General features: G+C 51.1%; 10 protein-coding genes across 10 annotated transcripts; 6 read left to right on the top strand and 4 right to left on the bottom strand.

Moving 5' to 3' along the window:
* Positions 1 to 84: 84 nt before the first annotated feature.
* On the top strand, positions 85 to 1,160 carry N7515_008180 (ELYS family protein; the record flags this gene model as incomplete). The annotated part of the gene is made up of 3 exons (XM_056668924.1): positions 85 to 271; positions 334 to 563; positions 621 to 1,160. Coding segments are annotated over 3 exons (957 nt in total), but the record flags the coding sequence as incomplete, so codon positions are not given.
* Positions 1,161 to 2,142: 982 nt separating this feature from the next.
* N7515_008179 (FG-nucleoporin nup42) lies at positions 2,143 to 3,769 on the top strand (the record flags this gene model as incomplete). The annotated part of the gene is made up of 2 exons (XM_056668923.1): positions 2,143 to 2,291; positions 2,344 to 3,769. The coding sequence occupies 2 exons, from the start codon at positions 2,143 to 2,145 to the stop codon at positions 3,767 to 3,769; spliced, it is 1,575 nt and encodes a 524-aa protein (XP_056518753.1).
* A 458-nt stretch (positions 3,770 to 4,227) lies between these two features.
* On the bottom strand, positions 4,228 to 4,752 carry S10a (40S ribosomal protein uS10; the record flags this gene model as incomplete). The annotated part of the gene is made up of 3 exons (XM_056668922.1): positions 4,228 to 4,312; positions 4,393 to 4,616; positions 4,711 to 4,752. The coding sequence occupies 3 exons, from the start codon at positions 4,750 to 4,752 to the stop codon at positions 4,228 to 4,230; spliced, it is 351 nt and encodes a 116-aa protein (XP_056518752.1).
* Positions 4,753 to 5,248: 496 nt separating this feature from the next.
* Positions 5,249 to 7,201, top strand: N7515_008177 (ASCC2 family CUE domain-containing protein; the record flags this gene model as incomplete). The annotated part of the gene is made up of 1 exon (XM_056668921.1): positions 5,249 to 7,201. The coding sequence occupies one exon, from the start codon at positions 5,249 to 5,251 to the stop codon at positions 7,199 to 7,201; it is 1,953 nt and encodes a 650-aa protein (XP_056518751.1).
* Positions 7,202 to 7,492: 291 nt separating this feature from the next.
* N7515_008176 (fatty acid desaturase) lies at positions 7,493 to 9,224 on the bottom strand (the record flags this gene model as incomplete). The annotated part of the gene is made up of 2 exons (XM_056668920.1): positions 7,493 to 8,963; positions 9,025 to 9,224. The coding sequence occupies 2 exons, from the start codon at positions 9,222 to 9,224 to the stop codon at positions 7,493 to 7,495; spliced, it is 1,671 nt and encodes a 556-aa protein (XP_056518750.1).
* Positions 9,225 to 9,469: 245 nt separating this feature from the next.
* On the top strand, positions 9,470 to 11,735 carry N7515_008175 (phosphoribomutase PRM15; the record flags this gene model as incomplete). The annotated part of the gene is made up of 10 exons (XM_056668919.1): positions 9,470 to 9,475; positions 9,528 to 9,572; positions 9,634 to 9,709; positions 9,760 to 10,079; positions 10,133 to 10,151; positions 10,204 to 10,213; positions 10,275 to 10,455; positions 10,507 to 10,796; positions 10,851 to 11,527; positions 11,575 to 11,735. 10 exons carry the CDS (start codon positions 9,470 to 9,472, stop codon positions 11,733 to 11,735), a joined length of 1,785 nt encoding a protein of 594 aa, XP_056518749.1.
* Positions 11,736 to 12,095: 360 nt separating this feature from the next.
* Positions 12,096 to 12,902, bottom strand: N7515_008174 (uncharacterized protein; the record flags this gene model as incomplete). Its single annotated transcript, XM_056668918.1, has 1 exon — positions 12,096 to 12,902. One exon carries the CDS (start codon positions 12,900 to 12,902, stop codon positions 12,096 to 12,098), a length of 807 nt encoding a protein of 268 aa, XP_056518748.1.
* Positions 12,903 to 14,421: 1,519 nt separating this feature from the next.
* Positions 14,422 to 16,149, top strand: N7515_008173 (uncharacterized protein; the record flags this gene model as incomplete). The annotated part of the gene is made up of 2 exons (XM_056668917.1): positions 14,422 to 14,912; positions 14,967 to 16,149. 2 exons carry the CDS (start codon positions 14,422 to 14,424, stop codon positions 16,147 to 16,149), a joined length of 1,674 nt encoding a protein of 557 aa, XP_056518747.1.
* Positions 16,150 to 16,629: 480 nt separating this feature from the next.
* On the bottom strand, positions 16,630 to 17,074 carry N7515_008172 (uncharacterized protein; the record flags this gene model as incomplete). The annotated part of the gene is made up of 2 exons (XM_056668916.1): positions 16,630 to 17,002; positions 17,061 to 17,074. 2 exons carry the CDS (start codon positions 17,072 to 17,074, stop codon positions 16,630 to 16,632), a joined length of 387 nt encoding a protein of 128 aa, XP_056518746.1.
* A 2,510-nt stretch (positions 17,075 to 19,584) lies between these two features.
* N7515_008171 (uncharacterized protein) lies at positions 19,585 to 20,472 on the top strand (the record flags this gene model as incomplete). The annotated part of the gene is made up of 2 exons (XM_056668915.1): positions 19,585 to 20,193; positions 20,242 to 20,472. 2 exons carry the CDS (start codon positions 19,585 to 19,587, stop codon positions 20,470 to 20,472), a joined length of 840 nt encoding a protein of 279 aa, XP_056518745.1.
* Positions 20,473 to 20,559: the final 87 nt, after the last annotated feature.

Here is a 20,559-nt window from a genome sequence, read left to right as displayed (position 1 = left end):
GCCTTCACCGCTTTGTCCTGCTGTAAATTACTGTACTGTAATTTACTCCTCCGCGGAGCTTGATAGACGTTAACTTGGGAAGCTCTCACTCAAGTCATCACTTCTTTGCTTATGCCCAACATGGCTCCATGGGAGAATTTTGACCAGGTCTTCTCATTTAATAAGAAATACTCATATGAGCCAAAGGTTTTTGACCAGATCTTAGCCAACCGGCGCTCGTTGGACCAGCTCTTCGCCGATCGACTTTTAGGTCTGCTCGGCATCCAAGGAGGTACATCTTATGACTTGAGCTCTGCATTTGAAGACTTGTACTTATTGATTGCCTTTCTACAGTGACCAAGATCTATCCACCGAAGTCGAATGCAGACCTGCGAACAGTATACAACCACATTGTTTCCTCAGAACTTGACATTCATCACAAACAGTCCTTGATCTATTACATCCTGAAGGACTGTCGTGCTGCACCGGAGGCTTCCTCCCAATTCGCGCAGCAATGCCACCTCCCCGAAAAGTATCGCTTCTTCATTGAGGGTCTCTGGCACTTGGATCGGCTCGAATTCAGGGTAGGTCCGTAACAATCTTCAAGGTGGACATCTTCTGACAGTTACATGATACAATAGCGAGCAGTGGAATTCCTTACTGAGCCCTCACTCATCCCTACCTTCCCGGATGAGATTCTCTACGCCCTGACCCTTACGAATATTCCCAAGCACGATGATAGCCTCGCAATCGCATATTATCTCACCGTTGCTCCCCCTCTTGCGAGTGCCAAGGTCCGCAAATCTTTCTTCGACACACTCGCTCGATCCAATGTGACGGAGGCATTTTACTTCACGCGCAAGTATGATGAAGCTCTGCGCCGGGACTTCTTCGAGCAGTTGGTTGAATTCGTGCACAAGACCAGCCCTAGTCAAACCCGTGGCAGACGTGCGATGGAACTGGTTGGTCTCCCGCTTGATGAGGATGAAGAAGAGTGGTTTGAGCACGTCTTACTACAAGGCAATGCCAGCACCCTGCCTGGGGCTAAGGACACCGTGATGATGCGACGCCTGGCAACTGGGCGTCTCGGGGGACTTGCTCCGGAGCTCGAATCTTTGGGCGGCAAGAAGGTTGATGGGTTGAACTGGGATGACCTTCGGGGGAGCATACGACATATCTAGATGATACCCAAAACCAGTGTGTTGACATTGGAATGTTTAATTACTTGCAACAAAGATAGCTAGGAAGCTGGACTGGAGTTAGAATGACTTTTGCGACTTTAGGAACTACTAGGTACCTTCCATCCATGCGGTTTTCAAAAAGTAAATATAAGAACGGGGGCTGAGGTTGTTCCCATGCCGACATATATCCATGCCCGTGATGCCCGCGATTGCACCCACCAACCCCGATGGAACTCTCATGGACATCCATCTTGCGGGACTATCCATTTCCTCTCAATCATTTCCCTCTCGCATTTCAACACTCTTTCAATCTCAAGAGCAAAGCAAGCTCAAAGTGAGTTAAATCCAATCGAGTTTCAAGTAAACGTGAAACCAAGTGCTGAGACTGCGACGCCGCGGTTCCGATAAGAGATACGGACCGATTCCCTAAAAAGTCCAAACGACACGAGTTCCCTCTTGACGCGCACTCCCAATCCTGTCCCAATTCGCCTCACAAATTGCTGGAGGCACTAATACTCTCCAGGGAGTACTATAATTGCTATCTAAGCCGAGCCTTAGTGTTAGCTGTCATTCAGCGCGAAGCAAGGGTCCCAAGGGGAGCGGTTGGAAGCAAACAGCTCTAAACCGGCAGATATGGTGGTATGCACTTATTACCAGCAGGGTCGGTGCAAATTTGGAGGTAAGAAACAATTGACTATTTAAAAAATGAGTCACGCTAAGAACTCTTCAGATCGCTGCAGGTTTGAGCATCCAGGCAAAGCCACGACCGGTCCTTCGGGGAATCGATTCGGGGCCTTATCCGGAGGGTTTGGAGGTAAGTCAGATGAATCGTTGGATTTGGCGTTTCTCAGTCAAAAATGCCCATTCAATGAAAATATATTCTTGCAGCTTGCTATGCTTGCGAATTTTGTTTGTTCAATATCTTTCCCTACCTTTTCCATCTTGTATCTTATCCATACAATCAATACACCCACCCTGCTCTATGCTGTCCCTAGTCCCCATTCCGCAAAGCAATCTTGACCCGCCCCGATCCATGACCAAGGCCATGATTTACAGGCCATTTGTGCCTCATGCTTCAAAAGCTGACCGCAAATCTATAACAGGCCAAAATCAGTCCCAACAAGCAACCGAGTAAGTCGAGTCCTCAGCTTTTCAAAAGAACTTATGATTGACAAAAGAGCAGTTATGGAGTGAGGCCAAGCGACATCAAGCTTGATTTGACCGCAGGTCAGGGTCGTCCAGAATGGATCTTCTCCGCGTACGCACCTAACAAAGACGTCCCGCGCCAGCTATTCGGCGGTGCGCACCGCGAGCGGAGCATGGAAGAGATGAGACTTCGACATTATGAATTGGCAGCTGCTGGAAACCTAGACCAAGCAGTTCAAGAAGCTTCAGCTTTATGGCAGGAGTGTGTGCAACAGATAGAAGTCTCACTGAATGACCTGAATGGTGCTGTCAAATACATCATTGACGGCAAGGATGAACATCCCAATCGAATCGACATCGTCGAGGGCAAAACGCAGGCTACTATCGGTCAGGCACCAGCACCATTCGGCCAGCCCTCTCCATTTGGCCAGCAAAATGCACCCAGCTCCGCTCCTGCAGCTGGAGCCTTCGGCGCTCCCTCTTCGACCTTCGGTCAGCCTTCTGGACTTGGCCAATCCGGCGGATTTGGCCAGACATCTGCCATGGGGCCGTCTCCGGCCTTTGGACAACCGTCTACATTGGGCGGATCTGCCTTCGGCCAACCTTCGACTCTCGGAGCGCAGCCTGCCTTTGGCAAGCCAGGATTCAGTCAGCAAGCTGCAACTCCGAGCCCATTCGGTCAACCTTCAGCCATGGGAGGCGCCGCCCCATTCGGTGCTCCATCTGCCCCAGCCGCTCCATCTCCCTTCTCCCAAATCTCCCAGAACCAACAACCTGCTGCTGGTGGATTTGGCCAGCCTACTGGACAACCAGCTCCATCGCCTTTTGGCCAACCTGCTGGACAGCCTGCCCCATCGCCATTTGGTCAGCAAGCCCCAAAGCCGAACCCATTCGGTGCGCCATCGGCCCCAGCGGCAGCCGCGCCATTCGGTGCGCCGTCTGCTGCATCTCCCTTCGGCCAGGTGTCTCAGAACCAGCAGCCTGCTACCGGTGGATTTGGTCAGCCTGCTGGACAACCAGCTCCATCGCCTTTCGGTCAGCCCGCTGCTCAGCCTGCAGCGCCGAGCGTGCCAAGTGTACCGGTGCAGAACGCCAACGTCGGCCCCCGTGCATTCATCAAAATCGATAATCCCCAAGACCTCAACCCTCTCCCACAGCTAGAAGGCGAGACTCGACATAACCCGTCGACCAAGCAACTTGTAATGTGGAAGGGTCGCCCCGTCAAGTATGTTGATAGCCATCCATGCTATCTCCATCCACAAGATAACAAGACCTTTGTTCGAATTCATTTCCCCAATGGACCACCGGATGCTGCCAATTTGAAGGATTCTCAAGGCAAGCCCGAAGAGTACACTCCGGAAGTTGTCGAAGCGTATCAGTTCTTCCTTCAGAATGGCTACTTCAAGGACGGCAATATACCTGCTCTAGCGCCTCAACGGGAGTGGCTCAGCTTCGATTTTTGAGACTCAGGGCCAGTCAGCATCGGCTTTCTCCCCTCATTCCTGGTTATCTTTATCCATTTTCTCGCGACTCATGGGTTGAGCCATGTGCATTGCATCATCCTCCACATCACAACAGGGCATTATATTTGGTGCGTGCTCAAAAAAGGTGCAACGGCGTTCGGGGAATGAAGGACAGATACTTGCTTCATACTTGCAGTGGGTGTAATTACAATCGCTCGAGTTACAGCTACTACAAACCAATTCACGATTTCCACGATCCAAACTACGAACTACTGCATGCTAGAGAGTACTTTTGTTTCAAGATGTTTCCATTTTTGATTTTTGATTATTCAGGTTCCAACGGGATCCCCGCAGCGCGAAACGAGTCATGCGAGTCAGGACAAGTTTCAAAGTGATGCAGTGCGCTCCAAATAGACTAGTCCACGATCCCTCCCTGATGCAAGCCCAGCCTAGCGCATTTATGCGGCAATGGTGACCTCAACCTCAACACCGGCCTCGATGTTGATGATGATCTGCTTGACAGTCTCGGTGGGGGCAAGGAGACTATTATAGTATATCAGCAATTGGATCTTGTAGACGCAGAGGCTATGATTCCACGTTGGAAGAGGCGGAGAAAAACTTACTCGATGAGACGCTTGTGGATGCGCATCTCGAACTTGTCCCAGGTCTTGGAACCCTCACCGTTGGGGGTCTTACGGGTGGAGATCTGGAGGGTCTTGGTGGGAAGACGGACGGGACCCTTGACCTGGAGGGACTTGGAGCGAGCGCGGTCGATCAGCTCCTGGCAGACCTTCTCGAGGGAGGCAACCTTGCGGGAGGTGAGGGTGATGCGGATCTTGTGGACCTTCTGTAGAGCACACAAGATGTGATTAGCAATTGTTATGCGGCGACGACATCGCATTGACCGTCCGCACACGGCGACAACGGCAGGGACAACGTACAGGGCCCTCGCCGAACTCCTTCTCGGGCTTCTGGAAAGACATCTTGAATGATATGGAACTTGAACGGGGTTAGTGAGGTTCAAGAGTAGGAAAGGAGGGAGCGCGCACAATTTAAAAGGCTAATGCCGTCAAGACCTGAACTGCTAGGCTCGGTAAAGTGATGATGGCTGTTGGTAGTAATGTGGATCGAGATTTCGATATCCAAAAAGTTCAGTGCGAAAGTCTTGGCGCTTCGGTTATCGCACGCTAAACCCCTTTAGGTGCCCTTGGATTAGTTGCTTATGTCATCACCCAAACGGGACTGAACTGGATGACCGCCTTAGCGACAGCGTTGAGATACTAATAAATCATGAGCTGACGGCAGTTTGTCCTTGCAATTGTTCTTCATTTCAATTCACTCGTTCTTCTTGCATTACCCCCAGTCACAGCCAGCCTAGCTCACCTCAATGGTGGAATTCCCACAGCTGGCTCCGGTCCCCCCCCCGCAGTGCGGAGGACAATCCCATCAGACGAGTGGGAAGCATGTTTAGATGCATGGATGGCCCTGCTGGGTATCCGATTGAATGCATCTGATCAACAGTTCAGAGACACAGCTGCCGAAGATGCATCAGTATCCCAGTTCCTTGGATCTTACTATCAATCCACGGCTGCGGGGGATTCTAGTCTACAAAGTGGACCTAAAGCTCGCCAGCTTCGGAAGCTCTGCTTCTTGACAGCCAGACGATACCTATTAGGTCTCCCTAACCCACCAGATGGGATCCTGGACTGGAGACTCCTTGGGAATATATCTTGCTGCTACCCTTCCAGCGCCGCCTTGAAGACGTTACTATCAAATGCCTGGGATCTGCACCATGATAAGATCACCTCGAGTATTGATAAGGCAAAAGCAACTGTGATCAAGAACCTTTCCTCAGCCAACTCAGCATCAAATCCAGAAGTGCTATCTGACATCCGCCGTCTGACTATCCTTGCTTCCGTGCTGCCAGCATGTGGCCAGGAGCTTATGGCGGGTTCCGACTTCCTGGATACGATATTCGAAGCTTACCAGTCAAGAGGTGCTCGAGAGGAGTTCCGCAGGATCCTAGTTGCGAACACCTACGTCGGACTAGTCTCATTACTGAAGGAACCTGTAAACATGTCTTTGTTGCTGGATCAGTTGTTCAGCCTCAAAGCCGCTGCCCGGATCGGCGCACCGAAGATGAAAAAGGAATCGACCCTACTCTCCGACCTAGTCTGTTCCTCGGACTTGCTCATCCGACTGGAACGATACACCAGTCTCCACCCCCAGACCCGGGGGCAAGACCTCATCACCAGCCTACGCGCGTATCAGGTGGAATCGCAATCACTACACCACCGGTATCAAAGACGCAAAAAAGTGGATAAAGGCAAAGAAGTGTCCGCAGACCCAATACTTCAAGGAGATCTACATGCACACAAGATGTCACTCGTCACCCAAGTACAAGACCTCTTCCCAGATCTCGGGTCAGCCTTCATCGTCCGGCTCCTGGATTTCTACAACGACAACCCCGAAACCATCATCGCCCACCTCCTCGACGATTCACTTCCACTAGAGCTCCAATCTCTAGATCGATCCGAGCAACTACCACCAACAAGCGAACCCCACCATAGCCACCTCCAACCCCAACCAACCCCACCACTAAGCCCGGAACCACTCCCGCCCCGCAAAAACATCTTCGACAAAGACGTAGACATAGCCGAGCTAAGCCGCTCCAGCACCGGAAAAGGCAAACTCCACTTCGGCCGTGTCAACGCAGACCAAACAGCCGACACCCTCCTCTCCGATAGCAAACACGCCGCCAACAAAGCCGCAATCCTCTCCGCCCTCGCAGCCTTCGACTCAGACGAAGACGAGCGCGACGATACCTACGACGCAGCAGACGTAGGCGGTACCATCGACAGCGTCGCAGCCGGCGCAGACGAAGCAGACGCAGACCAGCGCACCCGTCGCGCAGCAGACGTCGACACACTCCTCTTCCGCACCTACAAGTCCAACCCGGGTCTCTTCGCCCGCGACTCCGCGACCCGCCGCTCACAGCCGCGTGCGTCCTTGAAGCGCGAGACGGATATGACAGACGAGGCTATCGAGGGCTGGGCCGTCATGTTGACCCGTGACCCTAAGCGGCTCGCTAAACTGGAGGATCGGCTGGCTATGGATGCTGGCGGGTCTGCTGGTGGGGCTCTTAATCAGCCTGAGTTGCGTGCTACGTCTTACAGGCGGCCACAGCCGAGGGAGGATGAGGAGGATGGAGAGGATGAGGGTGAGTCTTCTGCAAGGGGCGGCAGAGGACGTGGTGGGGGTCGTGGCCGCGGTCGAGGTCGTGGTGGTCGGGGCGGTGGTCCTTCGTCTGGACAGCCGGATACGCCCGCGGCACGACAACGGAAGGAAGAGAATAAGGGGAGTCGGGCGAATCACAATCGTCGACAGCAGCACGCGAAGAAGATGGCGCGTGGCGGTGCTATGCCTGGTTAAGCATTTGAAAGGATCAGTTTGGTGTATGTTTGATGACATGCTGCAAATGACCCCTGGCCCTTTTTCCTGATTCCGCTATTTGGTCATGACCACGAATGTAATCTACCATACAGTTTCAATGGGCTCCCACGGAGGAGGCGATAGACTATAAAAAAAGAAATAGCATACATTTGATTCATAAGATGCCCCAAGGCATATAATGAGGTTATGTCTAAGGCGGTCGTGGTGACATGTTTCACCAGATGGTTCGTACTTGACCAGCAAGGAACCAAAAAAAGAACAATATCTTTATCAATGGTGGTGGTCTGAAAAGACGCCACCCTCCGCAATAGATTTGCGACACTCTTCCATGAGGCGGACTTGTTTCGCAACTTCACCAAGCCGGCTAATAACCTCCTTATTCCCATCGTAAAAAGTAAAGATAGCATACGGGATACCAGTATCACGGCAGAATTCCAAGACAAACTTCTGCGTTTGACGCAGATTGTGGCGCGGAATGCGTGGGTAGAGATGGTGGATGGCTTGGAATTGCAAGCCTCCGTGGAAGAAGTCGAGCCAGGTTGGACAGTCGACGTCCATGGTGGTGCGGAGCATCTTCTGCGGGAAGGACTCAGTAACGCCGAGGTCGGCTGTCGACATGGCAAAGTGAGACAAGGTGATTTGGACGTGAAGTGGCGAGGGTACTACATGTGAGATGAGGAGGAAGATGATGCGGCTGCTTGCATCGGGTAACGTCTTGTACATGACACCGTAGCCGAACCAGGTCCAGAAAAAGACCTGGCCAACAAGCTCAAACCAGACGTGCCACCACGCGGGGCCTTTTCTGGGGGCTTGTCTCTTCAGCAGATACTCCCAACTTAATGCATAGAGGTTGAATCGTGCGAGCATCATGATGGGGTAGTAGGAGTAATTCTGGATTTTGAGGAAGAATCGTGCCGGCGCGTCTAGGGCCATGACGCGATCGTAGTAGGTGCTCCGGAGGCTCGTGAGGAAGCGATGGGAGATGGCGAAGAACGGGATGTGTTCAATATCCGGGTCATGCTCTGGCTCATTGGTCACGATATGATGGACATTATGGCTTCGTTTCCACCATCCGAGACTCAGTCCTCCGAGATAGTCTGCAATGATCATTCCAATGACGGTATCCACATGGAAATTGTGTGTAATGCCCATATGACCAGCATCATGGGCAGTGAAAACAAGCTGATGCCAGAGACAGCCGAGGAAGAATGCTGAAGTCGCCCACCATCCCATGCGGAGGAACATATAGGACAGCCCAGCAAAGAGGGTGTATCGACAGCCTTCGATAAAGTAGCTGAAGTAATTGCAGTTGTAGAGTCCAGCGGCCTTAATGCGCTCGTTCAGTTCGCGGTATTTACGCTTGATCTCTTCCTGCCTTGCAGCATCCAACGACGGGTATTTGGCCTGATCGAAGAGAATCTCCTCCCGCGTCCTCGCATCCAGGAAGGCAGGCCTAGCCTGGGGTTGTTCCTTTGCAGAGTCGATGGTGACAGCCGGTCTGTGATACGCAGTGGATTTCGAGTCGACCGCATCGAATATTGGCGACGGGGGAATAGACCCGTTTTGACTGGATGTATAGGAACTTTCCCGTGTTGTCGAATCATCCTCGCTGGAACACGTATCGTCGGTATAGGCATGGAACGTGCCGCCCTGTATCGGAGGTCGGAAGTTGATCCAGCTCCCTTCGAATCGTCCAATCTGATACGAGAGCATGCGCTGGAGGGCTTCTTGGGAGTGTAATCTGTATATGACGGGATTCGGTTAGAACAGGCTCAGCTCCTGGGGGACGTTCCAACACATACGCATTGATCTCATCAGTCGCATCCCTGCCCACCATGTGCTTGATTGGCTTCTCTCCCCCGGGATGGTATTTAAGCCATGCGTCCACCTTGAGGACACGACCCTCGTAGATTATAATGTGTTTGCCTTCTGCAATGAGGCCTTCGATGTATCTTCGAGACAAGATGTCCTTTCGGGACGGTCGGGATGCTATGTCCATCATGTGAAGGTGCGGTGAGGTGGATTTGGTCCAATAACGACAGTTTAAAATGGCATCGCAACCAACTTGAAAGAGCAAATGAATTGAAATGCAAATGCAAATGAGAAGAAGACAAAGATGAAGTTGAAATGAGAAGGCAGAAATGAAGTGTGTAGGGGCTATGGGGCGGAGGTGGATAACAGCGGACACTGAGCGGAGACCGACCAGCCGCCTGTAGCCTGTGATTGTTGCACCTACAACATTCCGATATGGCTGTGAGTAACGAATTCCTTGGTGATCCGCATAGCTCTAAGCTAACTATTGTAGGAATCAATTTCATCCTTGACTGAGCAATGGCTCAAGTGGGATCAGGTCAATACAAATACCTATATCTTGTTTGGTGGCATGATCTCCCCCACTAACTTGAGTATAGGATCCGACCACACGCGCAGAAATAGAACATCTGCGAGACTCCAATGCCGAGGAATTGGAGAAGCGACTCAAGAATCGTAAGTTTCCTCTCCGTCTTGTGTGTCTCGCATATCTGATCTGTATCCAGGGATTGAGTTCGGAACAGCTGGCTTGCGAGGTCGCATGGCAGCGGGGTTCTCGTGCATGAACTCATTGATAGTCATCCAAGCCTCACAGGGACTGGCCAAGTTTATTCGAGACAAGCGTTCTGCTATCGCTGCGAACGGTGTCGTTATTGGACATGATGCGCGCCACAATTCTGCGAAGTTCGCCACCCTCGCGGCTAACGCTTTCATCGCGCAACGTATCCCGGTGTGGTTCTTCAACCAGGAAGGGCCGACGCCAATGGTAGCATTTGGTGTGAACTATTTTGGCGCGGCTGCAGGTATCATGGTGACCGCGAGCCACGTAAGTTCACTCTCTAACTTGGAGTATTGATGTACTGGCTGATCAGCATGTAGAACCCGCCCCAGGACAATGGTATGCTACTCATGTGTGGAATTTTTCAGATTATTTGCTGACTGGTTAACAGGCTATAAGGTGTAAGGGTCCCAGGTCCAAGTTTCAATGTGATCGAGATCTCTGACAAGTTCTACCTCCTAGCTACTCGAGCCTTGGGGCCCAGATCAATCGTCCCGAGGACGGCGAGATCGCCCAGTCGATCCAGGAGAACCTTGAGCCGTGGCCGACGGCATGGGCAGAGCTGCAACCAAGCGAATACTTGCACGCTGATGCCTACCAGAAACTGCTGCCTCACTACAGCCGCCAAGTCGCAGACTTTATGGTACGTAGCGGGATGCCTCCAAGGCATTCAGACTGACAAATTGTATTTTAGAAATCTACGGTGGCAGATTGGCAACCCCCAAGACCGTTCGTGTATACACCTCTGCATGGCGTGGGAGGGTTGGTCCTCCCAACACTGTGCCGCTCGCTTGGTATCAACGACTTTGCGATTGTTGCTGCCCAAGAGAAGCCCGACCCTGACTTTCCCACCGTCAGTTTCCCCAACCCAGAGGAGGTTGGGGCTTTGGACCTCGCCATTGAGACTGCCAATCAAGAAGGAAAGACCTTGATCATCGCGAATGACCCTGATGCGGACCGCTTCGCTGTAGCGGAGAAAGTCGAGTAAGTGTTATTCTTTGAGAATTCTGAAGGGAACATGGCTAATGCGGTTCACAGTGGTAACTGGCATACTCTGACTGGGAACCATGTTGGTGTACTCTTGGCCTCGCATATCTTGGATGGCTTCGACGCTGGCAGAGACTGGTCCCACGTTGCAGTGCTAACTACCACGGTGTCGAGTGGCATGCTTGGAAAGATGGCGGCTGCAAAGGGAATCCACTTTGTGGAGACATTGACAGGGTTCAAGTGGATGGCCAACGTTGCACGAGATCTGGAAAATAAAGGAAAGACAGTCTGGTTTGCATATGAGGAGGCTCTGGGATACATGTTCCCGTCTGTGTGCTATGACAAAGATGGCATCACGGCAGCTGCCGTTTTTCTCGCCGCGGAGGCAAAATGGAGAGCGCAGGGGTTAACTGCATATGCCAAGCTACAGCAACTCTTCCGCGAGTTCGGCCATCATGAGACTCTGAACAATTACTTCCGGTCCCCTGATCCCCAGCTCACCACAAAGCTGTTCCAAGGAATCAGAGGCAGTTCTGCTCTGGCAGATATGCAGTTTGGTCGGTTCAAAATTTTGCGATGGAGGGATCTGACAGAGGGTTATGACTCCAGCACTCCTGATAACAAGCCTGATCTGCCTGAAGATCCGACAAGCCAAATGCTTACATTGTGGCTGGAGGGTGGTGTTCGCTTCACATTCCGAGGTTCTGGGACAGAGCCAAAGGTGAAATGTAGGTCTTCGCACTCTTCCAGTTGATTCTGTTACTGACAATAAAAGTCTACATCGAGAGCTGTGGAGATTCCCGCGATGACGCTGTCAAGGCAGTCTGCGATGCATTCTTGACTATCCGTGCTGAATGGGTACAGCAGTTCACGCCTTCGATGACATACAGCAAGCAGCTTCCCACGTCGTCTGGTTATATTCTGGATGTGGAATGAAGAGGGCAGTTTCGAGGTTTCTGTATAATTCTGGGCAACTGGCTTTACCACTCCGTTCATGTCATTATTGATCCCGCAGCTACGAACTTGACAATGGCTTCAGGCTGCATCGAGCCCTCATAGACCCTTCGGAACACGTTCTTTTAGGGATACAAATTTTCATGAGATTGACCTCCTAACTATGCTTTAGGATAGTGCTTCTAGTTGTAAAATCGGGCGTAAAAGAATAATTCATTGCCTCATCAAGCGCTCGACTCGATATTTGTCGGGCGAACAATATCACTCCCATGGTAGTTGAGATAAAGGTAATCGTCGTCTCTAGACATGGAAAGAACCGTAGTTGATATTCAATAGCAGAAGTCAAAACTGGAACCGATGAACCTCCCCAAGAAGCCAATGCTGAATTTCCTGCAACGCAGCGAAATCATTGTCCGGCGAAGCCACAATGGTCTTACTATCATGCCACCCACTTGTGCGTTTAACCAGATTCAGATCGTGTCCATGCGGGCGAGCGGAGTCAAAATCAATGATGACAGGGGTGTCACCCTGAAACATAATGTTGCACGGGTTGATGTCATTGTGGACGATCCCCAGCCCGTGGAGGTGTTCCAAACCCCGTGTAATATCCTGCAGCCAAAGCTCCACCTCGTTTCGATCAGCTCCGCGTCGCTCGTAGGCAAAATCCACCTTGCTGCGTCTCGCGGGGTTCACTCGGTCCATGAGCGTTTGATCATACTTCGTGAAATAGACGCCTCGAATCGACCCATCGTCAACGACAGCGCAGCCGTGATATTCAGCGATGTTTGGATGTGGATTTTTCTTCAGGAGCTCGCAGGTCTTCACTTCTTCGACCCACATATCTCGGATCAGGGATGGGTAGTTGGGTGTGTAAGGTGAAAGGCTAGGTCTTTTCAGATACCAAGTCGATCCACCCGAGGGAGTTTGTGCTTTCGTGAACTTATCTGAGAATTCGGGGAAGACGAGGGCTCCTTTAATTTTGTTGGTACTGTAGAGGTCGCCGAACTCGATGTCTTCTTTCGATGCATATCGCTTTCGTGAGAAGGAACGGTAGATGGAGCCGGATAATTGGTAGACCACGGTTGTCTTCTGGAAGGCGTAACCATCTGCGGGGCCACCGAACTCTTCGGAGTATTCGAGAATCTCCATGGTTGTAGAAGCTGCACATCAAGTATGAAGAAGCGAGAGTATGCCAGCTCTGATAGGTAGAAGATAGTTGAAAAGAACGGAAAGGGCAATCACAGGACGAAGCGGGTATGTGCCTAGTCACATTTCAAAATGGTTGCATTGTTTGTTTGCTTGTCAGATGAGAGTCATGAGACTGAGAGAAATCGATGGGGACATGAGGGATATCCAGGTACCTTCCCTGAGATATCTCCCCGGCTTCCCGCTCATCTGCCCGTCTCTCTTCATTCACATCTCAAAATGTATTATACTAGAGAATATGATCACAAAGAAATAAGAGAAGACGCCTTCAACCAGTATCATCGAAGCTTTCGGGAAAGTGAATTTTACAGTGCAAGTCACCCGTGTCACATCCCTCGAGCCACACCCTGCTCTAGAGACGACGACCTTCGTCTGAACTACCATAACACCGATGAATATGATCCTCAGCCCATTCTCCCTGAAATGATGCCAAACGAGACAATTCATTGTTATCATTGTCCTCGCTTTCGCGGCCACGAGTCTCATTCAAAGATGTGAGACTCGGCCTATCCTTCGGTTGCATATATGTGCCGATTCCTGACACTTCGCAGAAGCAACGCCAGATCCACCCTTCCCACAGGCCAACGTCACAACTGCGGTCGTCACCAACATCAAAGCTCGTGTACGCATGCCGAACCAAGATTTCAGTCTTCCGACTCGAGCGAAGACGAACATCATCACGTTTCTGCCCATACGTTTAATCAACGGCAGACCACAAGTGAACGACACCACCACGTATCCAATAACAACCAAAATCACTACCATTCAAGGAATCCAAGCGAGCTGTATGAACGAGCTCATCGTCACCCTCCACACCCAACACCAGGTACTAGTGCTCGCACTACCTTGCACAGGCAACACACAACCGCCTGCGGCAGTAACATCAAAGCTGTGAGATTTGAAGAGGATGACAGGATACCCGGAAATACCGAGATTGAGAAGTCTAGCTGTCCTGTGCACGGCGGTGGTCATTCTTCATACCGAAGTTTCCATCAACCCGAACCTCGACTCCGAGATGGGAGAACATACAGGTGGGTTTGGGGTCCTCCTCTGCCTGAGATTGCTTCATCTCGGCGGCATGGAGGATTTTATCATGCAGAGAATATTTGAGGGTCATCATCAACCTACAACCTATGCACAGGGTGAGCTTCGTTGGGAATACACCCGTCGCTACGCTATCCCATACAGCAGCTGAGGCAATGATTATATTTCCGGAGAAGAAATTGACGGCGTCAGCCCAGGGTCTGAGGGTTATCACTTATCATACAACCAAATAGTAATACCGATATATTATATCATAAGTTAACTCAGAACTGACTACGACTGTACCACAGTATTAGCACCATCATAGTCATACTGTATGGTGAGTAGCACGTGGACGGTGAACCTTCATAATGCCAAGAATGCTTTCAGGCAACAATTTCGGTGCCTGAATCAGTCCTCATCGAAGCCGCCCCTTGAAATGCACAATTTCCCCATTGACACCACCACGCAGATCTCAGACGACAATAGACATGGAACAATGCCATTCCTTGATCTGCCATATGAAATCCTTCAGCAGATTATCTCATATCTGCTGTCCAACCGCGATGTAGCTGCTCTTTCAATCCAATGCCGCAAACTCCACGTTATGTGCGACATGCGAGCGCGCCAGAAATATGAACAAATCATTGTGTACTCCGAAGAAGGACATATTGACAATGTCTTTGAATTGCTCATGAACATTCTAAAATCTCCTATTTTGGGCCAATACGTGCGGCGTATCGAATGTTTGGTACCAGAAACCACGGATTTGGTTTACAAAGAGGTCAAATACCAACGAGACCTGAGCAACGAGGAGATGGATCTCGTGCGGAAAACAGTCAGAAAGGCCGGCTTTACAGGATCAAAAGAGGAGCAAGTCGTCAATATGCTCATGCAGAGGATTACGAAGGAGGGACGTTATCTGGATGGGTGAGTACACTGTCTGGCCTCCAATATTTGGACGGGTTTTAACCCGAGAAACAGACAGCGGAACCGTCCCGGTACATTCATCTGTCAAGCATTGACTATCATGTTGATTGTGGTATCGCCAAACCTCACGTCGATGGCCTTTCCATCTCCCATTGACGGTGACTGGCAGTTCCCGCTTGCACAGTTTCTCACCGAGGCCAACGCTAGTCCCGAGAGCAAGCCGTATCTCCGCCTTCTCCACGATGTTGATCTGGTCTACCAAAAATTGTGGTTCTGGGAGGCTGGTGAGCGGTCTTTCATGCAAATGAACTTCTTCGACTCTTTGCGTTACCTGGATAGCCTCTTGTCTATTGAATCTGTCAACGCTGACATCGTGGAGGAGGAAAGATACACCGAGCATGATTTCAGAGTTGGATACTCTAATATCAGCAGAATGGCCATTGATTGTTCGTCCCTTGAAGCTCTACCGCTTGCGGTCCTGATATCTTCGTTCAAGGTTCTCAGGGAATTCATATATTATGCTGGAGGCATCCTAAGTTGGGACACACCGTTCAATCCCAGGACATTTTTCAGAGCGATGTGCCGGCACAAAGACACCCTTGAAATCCTGGACGTTGACGTCGCATGCCAATTTAATTTACTTGACATCGGAGACGTGGATAGGAGGGAATACGCTCTGCAAGATGATGATAGCAATTATGGCCCCTATCCAGACAAGGCACGTGCCAAATTTCTTTCGCTAGTACAAAAGCAACATGGCACCCTGAAAGACTTTGTGGCCTTGAAAAGGTTGAGTTTGGGAATAGATATGCTCTTGTACTTCGCCAAGGGCATCACCTTCGACCGGTGGCTACTACCTGAGGGGTATGAGGATCTACGCTTGATAGATTGTTTGCCGGATTCGCTGGAATATTTGTGCGTGCGGGGATACCGCAAGGGCAAGAACCCAGAACACGATAAACATATGAAGGGGTTGTTGGCCCTTTTCAAGTCTGGGTCATCTTCACTGAAGGAGGTCGAGGGAATTGAAGCAACTGTTCCATTTGTCCGCAGTCCAGATGACATCGAACACGACCCCCGGGTGTGGGCCTTGAGGCCTCTGAACGATAGTGATAGTGAGAGTGAGGTTCAGAGCGGATTTGAGGGTGGGATTGTGAGCTGGGCTGAGAGTGAGGTCGAGAGTGAGGTTGAGAGTGAGGTCGAGAGTGAGATTGTGAGTGCGAGTGAGAGTGACTAGTCAATGCAAGACAGACTGGAGATCCAAAGATCTTCACGTCGGATGGTTTACGAGAGAATAGCACGAGATACCGGTGCCTGTCTTCTAAAAACAGCTCTTATCGAGACCAACTAGATCTACGGAAGGCTATCACTGGGCTCCGGATATTGCCGTCATGGCTTTCAGAGGCTTTTCTGGTATTCACTCTGCGAAGTATGAGGGGGCCATCACTGCATGAAGAGGTGTCGGTGTCGTAAAATTTTCATATTGTAGTTGCGTACTCATTTTTCTGTTTTTGTTCATTTCTTTTGTTATAGTCCATATTTTTCTATTCCGAGGGTGACTGGTCGGAAATGCGCAAAGCGAGTTTCCAACAGTCGTCCAGTGGGCTGGCGCCCACACTTTCCAGCTGTCGGCAGGCCTGGTACAAAAAACTTGCGCAATATGTATCAATAGGATCCTGGCGCCGCTCATAAACGCTAATCAACATAAAACATGTTATCAACTCAACTCCTGGACGGTAAGTCGCTGGCGCTTAGCCGGCGGCAGCCCTAGCGGTGGAACACTGGGTAAGCCACTGGGCAAACCACTTGGAAGCGCACTGGGGCTGCGGGGGTCTGCATGCGAGTGCGGTGAAGCATAGTGCGTAGAGGACGCAGGGGTGGAAGCAGCCGCTGCGTCCGGGCTCAATCCCGAAGCTGCTTGTTGGATGTGAATTTCACCAGCAGATGGTACACATGGACTGTTCTTGTCTGTCCATACCGACGCGCACGACCAATGGCCTGGGTCATCCCGGAATTGTAGTCCCTCTGGGTTGAGGCAATCAACGGCGATAGGAAGATGACGTGGTTGGCCGTTGGCACATTGCAGGTTCCTGAATCAGTTAGCAATCACGTGTCGACCAACTTCCAATGACAAGAGAAATTACTTACAACTCAGCAGCCATTGAGCTGCCAAGTTCCAGAAGCGAAGCCTTGGGCTTTTCTTTTTCCAACAGTCATTGCCAGTAAAACTCGATCTCCATTTCTGTCTTGTCGTTGGAGAGAGAAACCGGACGGAGGGCGAAGAGTGCATCCAACCAAGCCGCGCGAAGGTCCTGTCGAAGACAGATCATATTGACAGTCTACCAGTACCCGAATGCCAAAAGCAATGGTGAAGAGTTATGATCAACACCTCTGACAAGCATCCTTTGTCGGGTCGGACTTCGCTGTCGGACTTCGCTGTCGGGGACCACTTTCAGCACACCGTCACGCTCCACGAGCCTGCCTCCGTGGGCGCTCTGGTAGACATTGACGTCGTACGTGATGAAGGTGTTACTCGCTCATGGGGCTGACACAGGTTGTCTCGCCTCCCTAGAAAGGCGACACAAGGGCTTGGACTCAGCGCGCAGCAGGAAGATCGTGCGAGCACCGATGTGGTGAAGCAGAAGATGTATCGCCGCGCCAGGCCGCATTCGACTCGAGTGATCCAGGGTCACCTCGAGCGGGACCCCCGCACCTCAAGCGGAATCCCCCGAGTCCGACCAACAGCCTCATCGTCAGTTCCAGCCTGATTGAATACGTGGGGCGGGAATAGTTCGAGTGCGAAATGCGGAGTTTGCTGAATCAGAAGAGGGCTATGAGTCCGATGCAGAAGCAATAGCGGAGGGAATGCAGATAAGCCACACCACGGAGCAACCAGATGAACCACCTCCCCCGCCGATCTCTCCGCCAGCCAGTGGTTTGTCCGAATGGCAGGTGGTCAATCGTCATGATTCTAACAGAAGGTCAGACAAAGAGAGCGACCCAAGGCAACGTAGCAAGGGCCTGCGACGGTTCCGATCTGGCCAACCGGACACCCCATTGGTCGGGCTCTCTTCGGTTCATGGAAAAGGCGTGGGTGGTCTGGATATGCCAGTCTTAACTCCCAAGTGAAGAGGCGTGGAGATGGGGAAGAGTGGATTCCATGTAATTCTCCGTCTTACATTTCACGCTGAAGCTTGAAGCACGAGTGGTGGTGTTTTGCTTCTTGGGTACAACGGCACCTTCGATGGAAGATACTGCTGCATCAATATCATAGCGGGCAGGTCACTTGTCGGTGCCGCATCTCTTCGGCATCTCTGGTGGCTTCTGCACAAGATCGTTGTCAGCCAGGCCAGTGTGGGACATGGCAAGGCAGGTATGTTGGATGGAGGCCGCGAGCTTTGTTGATTGACGCGTGCTTCCAACCTTCTGGTAAAGGGAAGCACAATATGGATAATGTCAAGGAAGATAAAACAAACGATAAGATGCGAGAGAAAGGATGGCCAAAGCGATGAACAACGATGGTTGGAAAGGTCAAGAATGAAAGGAGAAGAGGCACCAGGACAGAGAGTTAAGTAGCTTTGAGAGGCGGGACGATCGGTCACGAGCCTTTAGTCACGGGCCTTTGGTCACCGCCTTTCATAGCAATGGGAAACGAGGCTATTCCCACGTGCCATTTTGGGGAAAGGGGAACAGCGCAATACCGCCTCAACAGGTCCGAAGGTCGAATACCCTCGACCTAATTACCAGGTGACGTCCTATCTTCGCTATATTCCCTTGGTCATGTCTATAACCTCCGGAAAAATGTTGCTACGGCTCCGACTACTAACAAGAGATCATAACTAGTACCCGAGTTTTTCTATCCATACAGCGTAACAGCCCAGGTTTGGTCAAAGGCATAGGGTAACTGCCGTGCGGCGCCGGCCCGTGCCGGATTAGGGTCACGTGTGCATGTGACCCAATACTCGTTTGCACACGTTGCACCGCTCCCTCCCTGTGCCTACTTTCATGTTTGTTCAGGCTTCTGATGGATTGCATCTGGCCCAGCCAAATTGAATCCGTTTTGGCTTCAGTCCTTTCCAAGCTGGTAAGGAAATTAGAGGACCCTTTCATTCATCCAGTACATTCTGAAGAAGCGCACAACTGTCATGAAACTACCTAGTAGAGGGAATTGTACCATGTCCATACTTAACCACTCTGCTAGCAAAAATGATAATAATCAGGTCGCAGCAAAAGTGTAATCATCGCCCCGCCCATGATAAAGCCGCTGAGCTTAAAAAAGACGTGCAGCACATGACACTAGCCCCAAGTTGTAACTTGTAGTTGCGTGGTGAGCAATGAGCATATGCCCAGGTGAAGCCCGTACTTTACTGTCTTTGTCATCGGTTGACACGATTCAAATGCACTGTGTAGAATCATCTTAGGATAATCAACTTGATTGCGTGTCCTGCTTCAATTATGGGAATAGTCCTGCCACGAGGAAGACACTGACAGCAACAGGTTCACTACACCTACATTGTTTGTCAGGAGGATCGGGATACCGCATTAGGCATATCCGAGATTGAAGCAGTATGACGTCACAGCCCACAGTCAGGTAAACAAACACTCGAAACGAGGCAGTTTCCTAGGGCTGGCCTCCCACCTTGTTGGACTCCAGTTCAATATCATATTCACAATGATATCCCGTCGTGCTTTGATGCCATATACGGCTGAATTTCTAGGGACTGCCCTCCTAATCGTAATCGGGGATGGAGTCGTTGCTCAATGCCTGCTGTCCGAGTACCAGTACGGCACCTGGCTGTCCATCAACCTGGCCTGGGCTTCTGCCGTATGTCTCTCTGGCTATCTGTCTGATCCCAGCCCAACCATCAATCCGGCCGTGACCATTTGCCTCGCTCTTGTACGTCCAACCGAAGGACAGTGGGGACAAATTCCAGCCAAGCTAGCAGCACAGTTCCTGGGCGGATTCACCGGGGCTGCCATTGTATACACCAACTACCGCTCGGCCATCTTAGCCTGGGATCCGGAATACACCATTCCCGGTGGCTCAATCTTGAGCCCGCTGGGCCACCACTCCGCGGGTATCTTTTCGACTTACCCCGCTTCCTTTTTTGAGTCGAACTGGGAGGCTGTGTTTTCTGAGGGGCTGGGCTCGGCGGTGCTGATGTTCGGCCTGCTGACCATCTCGAACCCGAGAAATGCCGATCGGTTTCCGGCCCCGCAGCTTGCTGTCTTTCTGTTGTTGCTTATGATCGGAGCTGCGTTAGGCTGGCAGACTGGCTACGTATGTTCACCAAGCTATCAGGCCAGACAGTTGTACTAATTGTATTAGGCTATTAACCCAGCTAGAGACTTTGGCCCGAGATTGTTCTCTGCAATCCTCTATGGCCGAGAAGTGTTCACGGCGGCCAACTACTATTTCGTTGTTCCTCTTTTCGCACCTGTCATTGGCTGTGTTATAGGCGCGGCAGCTTATGACGGGCTGTTATTTGATGGAGAAGGATCTCGCGTTACGGATGCGCTGGACAAAGTTGAAGGTCACGCGTCTCTTCACTTAGAGTGATATTTTGGCGTTGAGGGTTCAATAGGTAATAGACTTGCTGGCACTAGCACAGTTTTAGAGACAGACGTATTATGATTAAGCATAGCC

The sequence above is a fragment of the Penicillium bovifimosum genome (genome assembly GCF_028826915.1).
Source record: "Penicillium bovifimosum strain IBT 22155 chromosome Unknown utg000006l_segment0_segment0, whole genome shotgun sequence".
Lineage (NCBI taxonomy): Eukaryota > Fungi > Ascomycota > Eurotiomycetes > Eurotiales > Aspergillaceae > Penicillium > Penicillium bovifimosum.
This window is presented reverse-complemented; position numbering and strand designations above follow the sequence as displayed.